At 40.8% G+C, this 16,311-nt stretch overlaps 1 protein-coding gene across 6 annotated transcripts in view; it reads right to left on the reverse strand.

The window, feature by feature from the left end:
• The window catches only part of CREB5 (cAMP responsive element binding protein 5), a 458,616-nt gene that overhangs the window by 72,475 nt on the left and 369,830 nt on the right, over positions 1-16,311 (reverse strand). For all 6 annotated transcript variants that reach the window (XM_032401877.1, XM_032401875.1, XM_032401876.1 and 3 more), the window contains one exon: positions 15,460-15,570. In XM_032401877.1, coding sequence (XP_032257768.1) covers positions 15,460-15,570 — 111 coding nt within the window. The remainder of the gene's footprint in view (positions 1-15,459; positions 15,571-16,311) is intronic.

Here is a 16,311-nt window from a genome sequence, read left to right on the forward strand (position 1 = left end):
AAATGGCCAGGGATGAGTTTCATGAGATTTGATTATACAATTCAGAGACTTGAATTTATATATGTACATAAGCATTTGCTGATATTTTCATTGGATCTGCCTAAGTCATCTGCCCCATAATACGCCTACAACTGCTTCCAAGTTCTCTCACCTATTGGCACATAAAAGCTGCTTTTATAGAAGTCTCCAGTTTCCAGCCTACATATTGGCCGGTGATTTGCATAATCCTTAATACCCACGCCCCCACACACACCCCCCAATCCTTTTTTCAACCACCTAATGCAAACAAGATCTGGCTCAAGCTTTCCTAAACTAATCCATGCTAACACCATTTAGAAGGGAGACTATTCCGTGTAAGTTGGCACAGCCAAATAAGCTCCTCATTGTATAAACGGCAGTCTTAGTAGAAAGACATTAATGAATATGCCAGTGGGGAGAGCCCTCAGCTTCTCAGTTGCTTACTGGACCCTAATGCTGGAATAACTGTGCGAAACTTGAATGTTTTTTTAACCAAGGTAGGAATTTAACTCCACCTCCCTGTCTGAATCCTAACAGCTCTTCAAGACCCAGATCAAAAGCAACAACTTCATGAAGGTTTGAAGATGGGCCTGACCTTCAAATTCTCCTTCCTAGCACCCAGTAATCAATGAGTCTCTCCTCTAAACTCAAGCTATAGTTTTTTTGGTAATTTTTTATGTTTCCTACCTTGCCCATATATATGTTATTTAGAAGCTGACACTTTGTCATCTGCCTCTTTGCAAAGTCCACAGCTGTAGCGTAGTAAATGCTCCTTGAATCAATACATACGTCCATATATAAATTTTTTTAAAATGTTTTTTAACAGCTCATTTTTTAATGCCATTTCTTCCCCAACATCTCCAGGGTTTGGCTCACTCTGTTTATTCTCCCTGGAAAACCCTCCCCCTCCCATCAGTCCGATCTGCTTAGACCAGTGCCATAAGTAGAAATTTCTGTGATGACGGAAATGTTCCTTATCTGTGTAGTACACCATGGTAGACACCGGCTAAATGTGGCTATTGAACACTCAAAATGTGGCTATTGCAACTCAAAACTGTATTTTAAAATTTATTTTATTTTGATAAAGTTAAAATATAAATGGCCACACGTGGGTAGTGGCTACTTTACTGGAGAGTGCAGGAGCTTCATCCATCTAAGAAGTCTTCCCTGTGGGCCTCTTTGGAAGCCTTGCCACCATCACCCTGCAGGCAAATTAGGCACATGCTTTGTACGTGTCTTTATCCTAACATTTATCACAATACACTCAGTTGCCTATTTATTTACCTGAGTCTTGCATTGGACTGTAAGTTCCTAAAGGCTTGAGTTATGTCTTATTCACAGTTCGATCCCCCAAAACCAAGTACAATATTGGCATTTTGGAGGTGCTCCATAAAGATTTTTGAATGAAAGGATGAACAGATGAATGGAACGCTCAGTGGACTGGTAAAGACATTGCTTTATATGTAATAAATCTACAAAACAGATCTCTTGTAACCAAGTGAGCTGAGAACGAAGAGATTAATGGTGGTGATGTGACAAATTATCTTTGTCTGAGGAACATGCACAGCTTTTTAGCTTATCTTTCCTTAAAAACACAGGCGCTGTCTTTGCATAACTGGAACTTAGGAACAACCGTCTTGTAGAGCCCCTGGTCATTAAGCCATGACTCTGCCCAGACTTGCTCTTTAAGAAAATTCCCAGGAGATAAAGTTCACTGCAATGATGGAGTGAGATAAACATGCTTTTGCTGTGATCCCATGTTCTCACATACCCCATACTGGCCTGCAGAACAGCTGGACTCATTCATCAGATTTGAAAATAATCAGGTCTTCACACTCTGTTATCACGGGTATGGTTGTTCCAAAGGGTATGCTGGCAAAGAGCCTTCTTAACCATGTCCTGGAGACTCAACTACCTTCACCCAAGGGACTGAGGGACTCTTTCTCTCCTTCACTAGCACTTCTTCCAAATGCACTCGCAGAGCATAAGGGATGCTCTCATTCAAACCAATAATGATTCTAGGTGTTTTGGAAAAAGTTAAATGCCAGAAGTTGGCATGGCACAGCTCGTGTCATTTTAGGGTACACAGCTGAGTCTCATGGCTAGACAAATTCCAAATATTTGTATAATTTAAAGTAATTTGTACAGACATAGTAAAAGTCTATTTTAGGCAATGGAATTTAATATATATTTCTTGGTGAGCCTTTGGTCTTTTGTGTAATTTTAGCTCTGATATTTTCATGTTATAAAATGTTTTCATATTCATATGTTTGTGAACTAACAAACCATAAAACAATAACATGTGTTTGAAATATGAAAATATGCCACGCTGAACTGTTTTCTAAAATAATTTTTTAACTATTTTAAAACAGTTTTTAAAGTCATCTTCATTTTTACATCTTTCAATTAATTGGTGAATTCGAAGCAACAGCTGTATAATTCCCATGGGTTTCTATATCCAAGTATCTATTAAGAGCACAGTAACTTAGTGCATTATTCAAAACTAGGAGTTAAATTCTAGAACTGAGTTTACCACAACTTTGCTGGATGATCAAAGGTAAGGTACTTAATCTCTCTTAGTTTCAGTTTTCTATGAGACTATGGACTTTGTACAAGTATGTTTTAAACATCATGAATTAAACCAATAAAAGAAAAAGAAGGACCCTTTGAAGCAGGAAAAAAAAGAGGAGGGGGGGAATAGTGAGAGCGAGAATACTATGTGCCAGGTACTGTGCCAAATGATTGCCCTGTATTACCTCATTTAATCCTCAAAATAACTCTCTAAGAGAGGCCCTACCATTGTCCCCATTTTATAGGTAAGTAAATGAAGAACAGAAAGGTCAGGCAACCAGGTCATGCATCTAGGATTTGAAGTCAGACAGTCTGATTCTCGGGTCCTTGCTCTTAACCAGTGCTTCATTCTGCTACTCAAAGAGAAAAAAAAAAAAATTAAAAACCACCTTATTCTTAATTCCAGTCGGGAGCTGTGGCTCCAAGGAGGGACTAGCTTGACAGTCTGTGTGAAAGGTGTGAAAATGTTCTGCAGATCTTGAAATATGGGCTAGAAGTCATTATTCACATTATTGCTAACGACAGAGATCTGATTTTTTCCAGTTTAACATTCAAGGTTTCAAATATCAAAAAATAACCCTCAAATTCCATAACTGATAGCAATTTGAACTTCTGCTCAGGCACAGATTTGACCTGCATTTGCTACAGCTCTGGGTGGGGCTACAACAGTCAGTCTGGCCCTCCATTCAGGGTCAGGATTACAATTTGGTTTTGTTCTCTACTTGTTGCCCTGGGTGCAGGAAACGATGTCCCACAAGCAGGGGTTTGGAGATTCACAACAACAACAAAGCTAGGCAAAACCCCTCAGGAACGTCAGAGGCCTTCCGTTAAAAAAAAAATAAAAAAAAATAAAAAAAAAAGAGGCCTAGTGCATACGTTGACGCTGATAATAAATATTTGCCAATTGATTCTCGGGCCTTCCATGTTTCCACCCCTACTAGAATCCAGTCACCACCTTGTTTTTAGGTTGCCAAGGCATGGAAGGGTCAGACCCCAAAGCTAGGTTTAAATCCTTGGTCTGTCATTTGCTGGTTGAATGATCTTGGGTACTATCCATCAGTTCATTTGCCTGTAAAAACAGGGATACGATTTTTATAGGATAGGTGTGAGAATTAAGTCAGATAATACATGGAAATGCCAAGTGTAAGTGCTTTATGTACAGTGCCTTGTTAAGTCTTCACTACGTGGAAATCACACAGTTAATATGGCCCATGATCAGCACTCAATGCATGTTTGATATTATATAATTAATTACTCATATTCATTCATCTGACACAGGGATATTTTGTGCCAACTATGCGCTAGGTGTTCAGAGCCCTCCCTTTGGGGAGACTAGGCACTAGCGAGGAGGTCACAGTCTGGTTACCAGAAGACTCACTCAACCTTAAAATAATACTCCATTAATGTCACCCCATGGGACTTAAGCTCTTTTATATTCTCTGTTTAACTTTCTTGCTTGAGAATGGAACCAGCGACATTTAACCATCCAGTCATGATGATAAAGTTTAATCAATATAAATCCATCTACTTACATAGTAACTGGTGAAATAAAATGGTCAGAGGCTGATTTCTCATAAACGGGATAAGAGCAGGAGGCATAATATAATCCTACCTCAGGTAATTGTGAAAGACACAAACATATCTTCAGTTTATTTAAGATACTCAGGTATATATTTAAATAGACAAAGGCTTGGCTAGATAAACACAGAAAATGTGGAAGAGCCACAGTTATACTCCTAGGGAAGCCAATATTTTTATAATAAATAAGCTGAATAACTACAAAAACGAGAAAACTTAAGAAAAAATTTTAAAAACCCTCAAAACACTGTGCTTCCAAGCAAAAGTAAACAAAACGAAACAAACCCAAAAAAACTACTGAATATATTTTAAAATATGCATTTTAAGGTCTTAGAAACAAATGTATAATGAGTAAAGTAAGGTAGGAAAGCCAGCTAATTAATAAGAATTTGAAAAATGCAGTAGAGGGAGGACAACCTGCTCTATCATTTTTCCCCTGGATTCCAATACTAACCATAATTAAGAAAAATTGCTGTAAAGTACAGAAATGTATCAAAGACAAAAATCAACTAGCCAACAAATATAGAAAAAGACATGCAACATGACCCATAATGTAAAAAATGCAAACAAAAACTGGCAAAGATTTTGTTAAAAGGTGATAATGCTTGGGGCGCCTGGGTGGCTCAGTCGGTTAAGTGTCTGACTCTTGATTTTGGCTCAGGTCATGATCTCAGGATCGTGAGATTGAGCCCCGTGTTGCGCTCCATGCTCAGTGGGGAGTCTACTTGAGATTCTCTCTTTCCCTCTCCCTCTGCCCCTCCCAAACCCCCCAGCATGTTCTCTGTGTCTGTCTCTCTCTCTAAAATAAATAAATAAATCTTTTTAAAAAATTGATAATGCTGAACACTTCTGAAAATGCTGTTAGATATCCTCTTGTATTAAAGATAGAAATGAAAATTAGTATAAATTTTAAGAAATTTGGCAGTATATATATAAAGATGTTAAAATGTTTAATTCTCTTTGACCTGATAATCCTAATTCTGGGAATCTATCCTAAAGAAATAATCAAAGATATAATTAAATAATTTCAGATCAGGTTTTTAAATTTTATTTTTATAATCAAAGGGTTTTTTTCTAGTAGAGAAAATCTAAATATCTAGAAATAGAAATAAGGAAACAGTTAAAATTTTTATGTGACACCCATAGGATAAATCATACAATTATTAAAATGTTTTCAAAAGACACTTGATATGGGAAAATGCTTATAATATGTGAAACTTTTTAAAAATGGGATATAAAGTGTATATTCAGTATGAACCTTATTTTTGATATATTACATATATGAACAGGGAAACAAGCAAAGAATATTTTCATTTTAACATATCTCTAAAAGTTTGCCACTACATATTAATTTTTGACCAAAAGTACATTGGAATTCGTGAATTTATTTATTTATTTATTAAAAGATTTTATTTATTTGTTTGACAGAGAAAGAGAGAGCACAAGCAGGAGGAGAGGCCGAGGGAGAATCAGACTCCCTGCTGAGCAAAGAGCCCCACGTGGGGCTCGATCATGACCTGAGCCGAAGGCAGACGCTTAACCATCTGAGCCACCCAGGCGCCCCTGGAATTTGTGAATTTATGTATTAAAAAAAGTACTATAGTCTTGGGCCTACACCAAGGGGATTTCAATACTGAAGTATCAAAACACCTTAATATAAAGCCACCTCACCTTGAGGAGGTGCCACACTGGGCCTAGAGGGCTTGTGCAGGGCTCTCTGCAGAGCTGCACTTCACTGTGGCTGGCAGATCCCCAGGTACCAACCAATGCAGGGATTTGGGGAGTTGTGGGAAAGATTCTAACCTGCTCAAATCTCTCTCTCCCACCCATTTGTCATGGGTCCTGAAATTCTATCACTGTGAACCAATCATCTAAGTTAAGTCCTACCTTATCCCTGGAACTTAAAAAAAAACAACACCACCACAAAAGCCCACAGTGTGGGGTGACATATTAATTCACAGTAACATTCCCACCTAAATTAGTTGATCAGACTTCCCCGGTTCATTCTATCAACAAACATTTCCTGGGCACCTAGAACATTTGGGAGAGATGCCAACCTGGGGACAAGGAGCTGAATCAATTTGGCCTCTGTTCTCTAAGGGATCACAGGCTGTTTGTGAGGCCAGAACGCAGACAACGACACATAATGAAGCTCCACAAGGCAGAGATAAACAAGGTACAAATGGAGTCTACCCTTGCAAAAGGCGTGCCGAAGAACTGTGCCTTACCTGAGGAAGTTGAGAAGACTTCATAGGAAAGGTGCATTTGAGCTGAGTCTTGAAAAAAAAAGAAAAAAAAGGAGGAGTGGAGTTTGTAGAGGCGAAGGAAATAGAACAGGAGAAGCAAGGCAGCCAGAGAGAACAAGAAGCCTCCAGGAAGGTGCCAGCCTCCTGGGAGGGGCTCTCAGAGAGTGGCCCTGGTGTGCAGAGCCGAGCGGGGCAGAAGTACCTAGAAGCCACAGGACCAGACTGAGACCTCAAGTACCATGGAAACACGGGCGCATTCCCGTGCCAAGTGCCAACAGGGAGAAGGATGTTCCAGGAAAGGGTGCAAGTGAAACACCTGCCAGGTCTGAAATTCTAGCCCAGGGAGCTGCTCCTGCTTCCCCTTACACTTCAGCTCCTGGCCGTCTACTGGAATCAGGTTACGGCCTTGCTTCTCTGGTTGTGCTTTCAAGCTCCACAATCCAAGGCCACAGTTGAAAATCTCGTCCTCCTTAAACACATCTTCTGTTCTGGTGACTGCGAATACCATTTCAAAATACAAATACTTGATGTTTAGTTTTATTGTGTGGGACTTAACTACTCTGAGAACCTGGCGATTCATCTTATTCCTACCAAGGCAAACACAACAGTCATATAGCACTACAGTTATCGTAGTACGGCTGGCTTTTCAAACTAACAGGGGACAAAAAAGACAATTTTAAAAGGATACAAGTAGGGAAAATAGACTCTTCATTAGTTTTTCACTCGAAGATTAAATTCTCCCTTTTATTTTGTAAGAAAAGAAAAATCCCCAAACTTTAGGAAAACATTACTTCTTCCATCCACCCCCATGTCCCACCTTCCATCACCCTCAAGGCACAAATTTTCTGACAGATTTTCTGTACTTGCCACATGAAATGCCAAATCGAGGCAGAGCCATCAGCCCAAAGTGCAAAGCAAACTTTCGTTATTAGTCGTGCTGGCAAAAATCTTGGAAAGATACACAAATTCCAAGAAAAAGACCAAAATATATCTCTGCAAAGCAGAACTTCCCTGTACCAAGATTTGAAAATTTCCTTTTTTTTCCCCCTTGGCTATTCTGACACAAGCTGGACTTATTTGCACAATGTTCCAAAGCAGATAGGGACACACGCACACGCACACGTACACAGATACACAAAGAAGACGTGCCTGAAAACTGTCTGGGGGGGGTGTTCCGAACCGGACCATGTGCAGTGTCCTTGCCCAGATGCATCTGACTTCAGGCTTGGGAACATTAAACAAACACAAAAACAAGACCCGGCAATGCGCGTGCTGGGCTGGATGACAGAGGCGGCGAGCAAATATTGGGATTGTGTTTCACCTATTGCCATGGTTACCAAAACAGGGTGGATACTGACAGAAAGAGAAAGAAATCAAACTGGGAAGACAATGCGTCCCAGGAGAATGTCTGAATGTGTGTATGAAGAGCTTGCTGGGGAGTGGGAGGGGGGAGCCAAGAGAAGAGATCGGATGGAAAGGGGTGTTTCAATACCCCTTTGTGTTGTGTAAGCAGCAAGCTCAGCCAGCGCTCTGCACCGGCACAATACAGACCTCCGAAGGCCCGTGGAAGATCCACACGGCCAAGGAACACACAGACGAGACATGGGAAGTTTAGTTTTGCTTGGTGGCAGACAAGATCGAGGCAGTTTGTCCTCAGCACCAAGAGATGAAATACTCGGTGTGCATCCACACTCTGGATGATGACTAAGAATAGCTTAGTGGTATCAGAGAGGGAGACCACCAGAAGAGACTCTTAAGGACAGGAAACAAACTGAGGGCTGCCGGAGGGGGGGTGGGTGGGGGGTGGGGGCTTGGGGTACCGGGTGATGGGCCTTAAGGAAGGCACGGGATGGAATGAGCACTGGGTGTTATATGCAACTGATGAATCACTAAATTCTCCCCCTGAAACTAATAATACACTATATGTTAACTAACTTGAATTAAAAAAAAAAAAAAGAATTGCTTAGTGGTATCATGTCAAGACCCCCCCACCCCGCCCCAGTCTCAAAAAGAATTATAGAGAATTGGGCCCATTCCTTTGGGCAGTCTGATGGTTAGCTTCAATTCCCAGCTGACATGATATAAAAGGGAAAAGCTGAATGAACCTCTTCTCCCAGGTACTTTGCCTCGCTAACCAAACTCAGAAAACACTTCAGGACATACTCCTCTTAGAAAGTTCGCTATCACAGCAGCTAGCAGATGGCTTTCCCTGTCAACTCCTGACTGACACATGGGGAGTGCAGTTCCATAAACTTGAAAATCCAGAAACTGAGTTTTCATTCCTCTTCTTTCTGCTAATTAGTTATGTGACCCAGGACAAGCTATTAACTTGAACTTCAGGCCTTTTTTCTCAAAGGGAATGAATTTTGCTAAAATAATTCCCAAGCACCTTTCCTTCTTTGGAATCTGGTGATTCATAGGCAAATGATAATCTCTCAAATTCTTATTTTCAAAACAAATATAATCAAATGTATAATCCCATGTATTTGAGGTTCCGATCAGCACATGGAATGTCATTCTGTAGGAATTTATTCTGTTCTATAGAAATAAAAATAAATGGTTGCTAGCTCTTATCAAGGATCTCATAACTGAATTATTTACGTTGCCAAAAAAGTGGCATGATATATCCCTAAATTTTAAACTTTCTATAGTTTAAAGGGGCAAAGTAGCAATGGCATATGGGAGGGTATACTTTCAGTCAACAGAAAGGAGTTGAGACTTCTATTCGCTGTTAGAGAAACGCTGCTACTTTTAATTCTTTAATAACCATAACTAAGCTCAAATTCACCATTTGTCCTGGCCAGACAGAAATATGAATCAGGCTTCTCTCCTGTGTTTAGCCGATGAGAACTACAGAGTCTAATAGGCATAAGTGAAGAGGTAGCTGGGCCTGAGCTATTAATTTGAGCCTCGTCTTACTTTTACTGCTGAGTTTTGTTTATGTAAGAATTTGCTTCTACTCAGGGCAAGTTACCATAGGGATACCAGGGATGGCATGATAAAGAGGAAACAGGACAAAACCCACAGAAGACTTGGGGGCAGGGCCTGGTTATGCCACTGGATGATGCTGGAAAAGCCACTTAACTTTTCTGTGTCTATGAAATGCAGATAGTAATACTTCCCTGTTGACCTTACAGGGTTGCTACGAGGCTCCAATGATACCTGAATACAGAAGGCTTTGTAATTTGGGAAGGGCTCTATTAATAGAAACCCATAGGGTGATCATCCCCCTCCCCGCCCCCCACTGGCAAATCATCATGGTTTAGAGCCAAGACCAAGAGCCCAATGCCTGCGTTCCCATCCCAACACATTTTACCAGCTTGTATGTTCTTCACTGGTTACCTAACTTCTCAGGTTATTCATTTGCAAAATGAGATTAAGAAGAGTATGTCCCTCATGAGATTGATGCAAGGATTAAATGAGAAAACATAAGATGCTTAACATAGCTTCTGCCACATATACAAGTGCTTAATTAATGTTAACAGTTATTATTTTCTACCAGGGTGTTTTAAGAAAGCAAAGTGCCTTTAGAACGAGACCCATCACTCATGTTAGTGAGGGCGTAGATTTCTGTTGCTGTTTTTGTTGTCATGGAATCTTACATCAGTCCTACTCATCTGCCTATGGGACAGTGGTTTTTCGTAGCAACAAGGGAGGAGGATTCTGAGAGCAGTGGCCACCTTGGCTCAGGCCATCCTCCTGTTGTGATCACTGGTTACAGGGACACATGGCTGCTGGCATGCTTCAAAAGTTAATGAGAGTTTCTTTAAAGTCAACAGTATTTCCTGCCTCACCACAAAGCTTCTGAGAAGCAGACAGCTTATTCATTCACTGTTTTTTTTTTTTTTTTAATTCCTGGACTTTTAGGAAGTGAAACTGGGGGTGATTAAAGCAAATAGGCAAATCGCAGAGCAGCATTTCTCAAGAGTGCCCGGGAGATGTTACCTGGAGACTGTCTTTTCATGTGTATAAACTTTCCAGGCAGCTCCATATGGAGCCAGGCTTTTCTGTGATTTATCTGTTGGACAGTGGGTGGCCAAGGGGCACCGTAGGCAAACAGTTATCCAGCTCGATAATTAGGGAGGGGAAAGGCAAACACAAACACACCCAGGTTGACATTCAAAACAAAGTGGAGATTTAACCACGGATTGCGCACTATACCACCCTAGTTCTTGTCTGCCCATCTGCCAGCAGAAAACCAGGGGCCAAGAAAAGAAGCACTGTTAGTAATTTATCAGTACAGCTGATGAAAAAAGCATCATGCTGGGTAGAAACGTGACGGTCTGAACTGGGGGCCCAGCTTTGGGTTGAAATGATGGCTTGATTTCCCTAAGTGTTTATTTGCCTCTGGTGTCCTCACTTGTGAAATGAGGAATTTGGGCAAGGTCTTCACTAAGTACCTTCTACCTCTAAAAGCCGTTGACTTTCCAATTTTTTTGTTTCACTCATTAATGCACATATTTATGTATCTATTCAATAAATTGTAAACCTAACTATAAATGAGGTATTGACAAGTCAACAAGTGAAATACAGCACAGTTAGCCTATCACAGTGGAAGAAACAGCATTTAGTATTGACCCTTCTCAGTTCGTAGGAGGTCAATGTTATTCCAACTTCTATTTTCTAAGTAAGAGATATATTGCTTTTCTCTCAAGGAAGAAAACAAAACAAAACATGCCAGATGTTGTTTCCAGATATGCTTCGAAGAAATCAAATGTAGTCAAATACTCTTTCTTAGTTGATTACTTAGCTTAGCATTTATCTCGTTTAATCCTCTCCTTCTGAGCCCCACCCTTGCCCCTTACTCACTCCATCCCACCCCCACTTCCACTGCTACTGTTTGGTTCCTTCTCCTTATTTTAATTCAACTCAACTCAACTAATTAAATTCAGCTCTCATCCATGGGGCCTTTCTTAGTACAAGGAACTTCCATGATGCAAGGATTATCTTCAAGGAGCTCCCAATCAATCGAGTAAGGGGGGAGACACACATGTAAAATAAGAAACATCAAGATAAAAATGTGTTTGGAGAGAGAGGCAGTGAAGCTCAATCAGTCAGGGAGGCCACAGAGCTCTGGTTAAACCGAGGGGGACATTTGGTACTAGCAACCACCCCTCGTCTTTTCCAGGTTATCTGGAGGTCTAAACCCCTAAACGGAAGGTCCTTGCCATCCTTAGCTCCCATTTCTTTGTAAATATAAACGAACCCTGAAGAATTTGATATATTGCTGTTACCTGGAAGCTGTGCGATATTTTTATCTAAAGGATCAATATTGTGATGAAAAAGATTTGTTGGTGGAGTCTGAGATGTAAGCCTTCACTATGTGATGTATCGTCGGGCCAGTTTTTTAACCTCTAGGAGCTTCAGTTTCTCAACTATAAAATGGGGACAACAGCCCTGTCATGGCGCTGTCCTGAGGGCAAAATCAGGTCTCGGGTGTATGTACCTTCTTCTTAGTATCAACACTCTCTTCGCTTCCCTAACTCTGTCTAAACTGAAGGTGAATCCTGGGCAGAGCCGCCTCAGCCCTCTCTGGAAAGTAGTTCATATGCCATCCTTCATTTTAGTTGGTTTCAGTATGATAATCATCTCAACATTACTGAGACACAAGACAGGTGTACGGACAAGTCCCCCCCCCCCCCCCCCCCCCCCCCCCCCATTTAGCTTCCAACCCTATTACTGGCCTGAAAAAAAAAAAAAACAAAGGAAAAGGAAAACCTCTTTTAAAGCTAGATAGAAATGAACACAAATCTATGTAACTCTGAAGATACCATACCCACACCACTACAGAATCGCTCATGCCCACGAGAGGCTAGAAATGTGTCGCAGTCTGATTTAAATTCCCTTACCCTCTCTGTCTCCTTCTTCCTCCCCTTTTTCATTTTTGTCTGCTTATCCCCCTCATTTTCTCCCTTTCCCCTTTGCATGTCAAAAATATCCATCAGTATCCAGTGAACTTCCTTTCTAGCAGACCCCATTTTCATGGAAGATGCCCACCAATCCCAGGAATCTGGGAGGAATAACCCATTGTTTTGGGTGGCTAGAAGGTTGGAAAACTCTCACAGCTCTGAGTCTGCTTTGACCTCCAAAACGAAATCCAATATGCATATATTCACTTGTATAATCATGAAGCCATATGTTTGTCGGCTTAATTCTTCAGAAAAAGAATCCATAAAACTCAATTATAATCTGCCAGAATTATGACAGAACCGGCTCAGACAGATGTGACTTCAGTACACTGAAGTCCAGTGCTTGATGTCCATATACATTAAATCAAAAGAAGAGCACTGTGCTACTTGATTTGGATATCCCGGATTAATACACTGTACAGCTTATTGGGGACAGCTATTTTGCTCTCTTCCACAATAGAAATGACCAATTTGTGGCAAGAAAGATGGATGCATCCTACTGAGCAATCACTAGTCGAGCAGCTTCTGACAAAGCTGTACAGTTAAAGCAATCCCGGCTTAAGATTTGTCCACCTCCAGGACCTCCAAGTTTCACCAGAGATGCAGGATGATGGCGTTTGTCAGTGGTCAATAGAGAGTGTGAAACAGACACTCTGACACCAATGTCCCCAGGAGAATAGGTCTGCAGTGTTGTGGTGTGGGCGACACCCTCCCTGGCAGCTCTCTGGTTTCTCCTGTGCTCTGAGAACACACCCCGCAGAGTGCATTCATCACAATAGCCCATGTGTGACCTTTGGAAAAGTCCTTGAAAACAGTGAAACAGGAGTCTTAGTTGAAATCTGGAATCCATTCCAGTCTTACACAGGAAGAAAATTAGGCATAGAACAACAAAGCCCATAGTTCAGAGAAACCTGGGGAGGCTCTGGCTGACATTAAAATCATGGAAGATTTTTTTTTTTCTCCATCACTTTGTATTTCGTAAAAGCTTTTCATCTGAGCAGTCCAAAGCTGCTAGAAAATACTGTACAGTTAGTAGATGGCAATAACTGGTTTCTCCAGTGAATAAAGCAAGCGGAATGAGAATAGAAATGCTGAGTAATGTATTAAAAGCCGATTACTAAACACTTTTCCAGGCTATTAAGTAAATGCTATTTCTCTAAAATGTAAGTGGCCAATACCCCCATTTTCCCCCTTGGAATAACGGATTGGCAATAATGGTGTCGGGGTGGGAGCCTGGGACAGAGAGAATAACTACGCTCCCTAAGCCCTAACTCCAAGATAGAGTTCATTAGCCCAGACATCATGGATCTGGAAATATTCATCCATCGACCCAGAGCATGAATCAGCAGAGTCGTGTGCTTGCTCAGTAAATTTAACTCGACAAACATTTGTGGGGTCACATGATCTTATAGGTACAGACCAATTTCCTTTTGCCTCCAGCTGATATTATTCACAATAGTTGGCCATATCATATGTTTTTCTTTCATACATATAAATAATTATAAACCTGTACTCCCTTTGGAAACGTTCTCCTTCTTTGCCAGTAAGAAGTGGGGAGGTAGGACATTTCTGAATCAAGTGGTGGCATATAATCCCGTGAAAATCAATTGGCAGGGAAATTTGGTTTGGAACTGTGTGTAAGAATCCACCTAAAGTTTGTCTGGGAGGTCCCTCAAAAGGGATACAGACCCCAAACCAAACAAGATGATTCAGAAATAATCCAGCTGAGCATCTGATGCTCAGACCCAGAACACTTATTCATAAACATGAATAACTTAATTTTGTTTTTTTCTTAAGTACCTTCACAGTTAATTTTTTATTTTCCTTAAAAAAAAAAAAAAGTAAATGGCATTACTCTGGTCTCCAAAACAGATGCCAATTTGAACTTCACTCTGCCAGCAAGTATTTGGTTTGGCTCTGCAGGGCTTGAGTTGAAAAAATATTTGCCAATTCCAAAAAGATTTAACGAGCTTTGCTGAAGATGCTGGTGCCATCTGGCATGTCACAGGGACTGTGGCACGGCAAAGAGAACTCTCTTAACCACAGATTTTATTTGCCCAAGGTAGCCAACACTGGGAATTCAGGCGCTTCCTTGAATCAAGGAGCTGAAAGACAAATGAGTAAAATTTCCAAGAGAAAGTGACCAAAGCAGGCGTCAAAAAAACTTGCTGCCATTGAAAATGAAGTCGACTGGTTTTGGTGGCTGATTTTCAGAAGCGTCAATAACATCCTCATACCAGCCACCAGACACGGTCCCCAATGCTGTCAGTCAGGAAACCAAATAAATCCCCAAACTGTAGCAAAGCCACCCTCATCCAATATCAGATACTAACAACTTTGCTACAGTGCATTTTGTTGCCATCTGATACCTTACTAATTGTGGTGCCAGAATCTAAATACATGAAAACCCAACGACCTACTTCAAGTAACTCTACTAAATACAACCAGCAAATTTACTTTATATTGCAAAGATGGACATGCATTGCTTTTATTAATATTTAATAGGATATAATGCATAAATCTTTCACTGTGATGGGAAAGACTGAACTGACTGCACATAAATCTCAAATGTTAAAAGTCACTGAAGGTTGTCACCTGAAATCACGTATTTCAGTAAGAGGTGCAATTACCCTGCATGAAAACAAGGCTGTGATCCTTTGAATTAGTGTCACATCTGACAACTATAACAAAAAATGAAAAATATTTCCGTGCTAGTGTGTGCTTAAAAATCACATGTCTGTTTTCACGGATATGGGGACAGGAAGAGTGACACTGAAACTGTGACCACCTTGAAGAAGAGAAACTCTGGACTGTTTTTGTTAATTTCACATTATGAGAAAATGTACACCTACTTGGGTGTATCCCACCTGAACGCCCATGGATCTCCCCAAACTCCTAAATGTCCCTTTCACCGAAGCTGATCCAATGCTTATTACATGGTCATCTGATGCCAAGGTTCAATAACAAATATCCTCAAAGAGAGAGCCAAGTTCTGTACTGCCTTTCCACAGAAAAGACCTATTCACAGAAACAACGACAGAGCCGTCTACCTGACTCAACTGAAATTTGGAAGTCAGAGTAGAAATCAAAAGAAAAAGTCACAAAATAACAAAAGGATGATTATAATTGCTATTTACCATTTTGGCTTCTGAATGCATTGGCTGGACCTGGGGAGAAGCACAGGGGTTGCTGAGATTTGGACCTTGCATTCCCAGGAGGCTGGAGTTCACTGACATCTGTCTCTCCATCTAAGAGAAAGGAAAGCAACAGAATCAGAAGTCTACGAAAAGCAGTCTAGGTCACAGACAAAGCTGCATTTCTCTTTCAAGTGGGTCATTTAGAATTTCTTTGAATAACTCTGGAGAAAGACTGTGGTTTGGGGAAGGGTAAGTAACACACTTCTGAGCCTTGAACTCCAGGACATCAAAGAATTAATCCAAAGCCATGCATTCTATAGGAGATGCCCTATGCCAACGAGAACCATGTTGTCATGGTACATTTGCAAACAAAAGTATGGAATATTTCCACTTTTGCAAACACTCCAAACTGCCACGAGTCATGCTTCTTTTTATAACTGTAAAGAATAATGTATGCCTAAAAAATGCTGGAAAGATATATACCAAATGGTTCTCTCAGGTTATCCATGGCTTTTTTTTCCCCTTAAGTTTTATACAAAAACATGAATCATTTTAGCAATAAGGAAAACATTAAATTAACTTAAAAAAGTAATGCTCTCGAATATGCTGGGTCTTCTTGCCACTGTAACTTATAAACACAATCAAGATGACCAAGAGCGGGGCGCTGGGTGGCTCAGTCGGTTACACGTCTGCCTTCGGCTCAGGTCATGATCCCAGGGTCCTGGGATCGAGCCCCGCATCAGGCTCCCTGCTCGCCTGGAAGCCTGCTTCTCCCTCTCCCACTCCCCCTGAGTGTCCCTGCTCCTGCTATCTCTCTCTGTCAAATAAATAAAATCTTAAAAAAAAAAAAAA

The sequence above is a fragment of the Phoca vitulina genome, unplaced genomic scaffold (genome assembly GCF_004348235.1).
Source record: "Phoca vitulina isolate PV1807 unplaced genomic scaffold, GSC_HSeal_1.0 scaffold4, whole genome shotgun sequence".
NCBI lineage: Eukaryota > Metazoa > Chordata > Mammalia > Carnivora > Phocidae > Phoca > Phoca vitulina.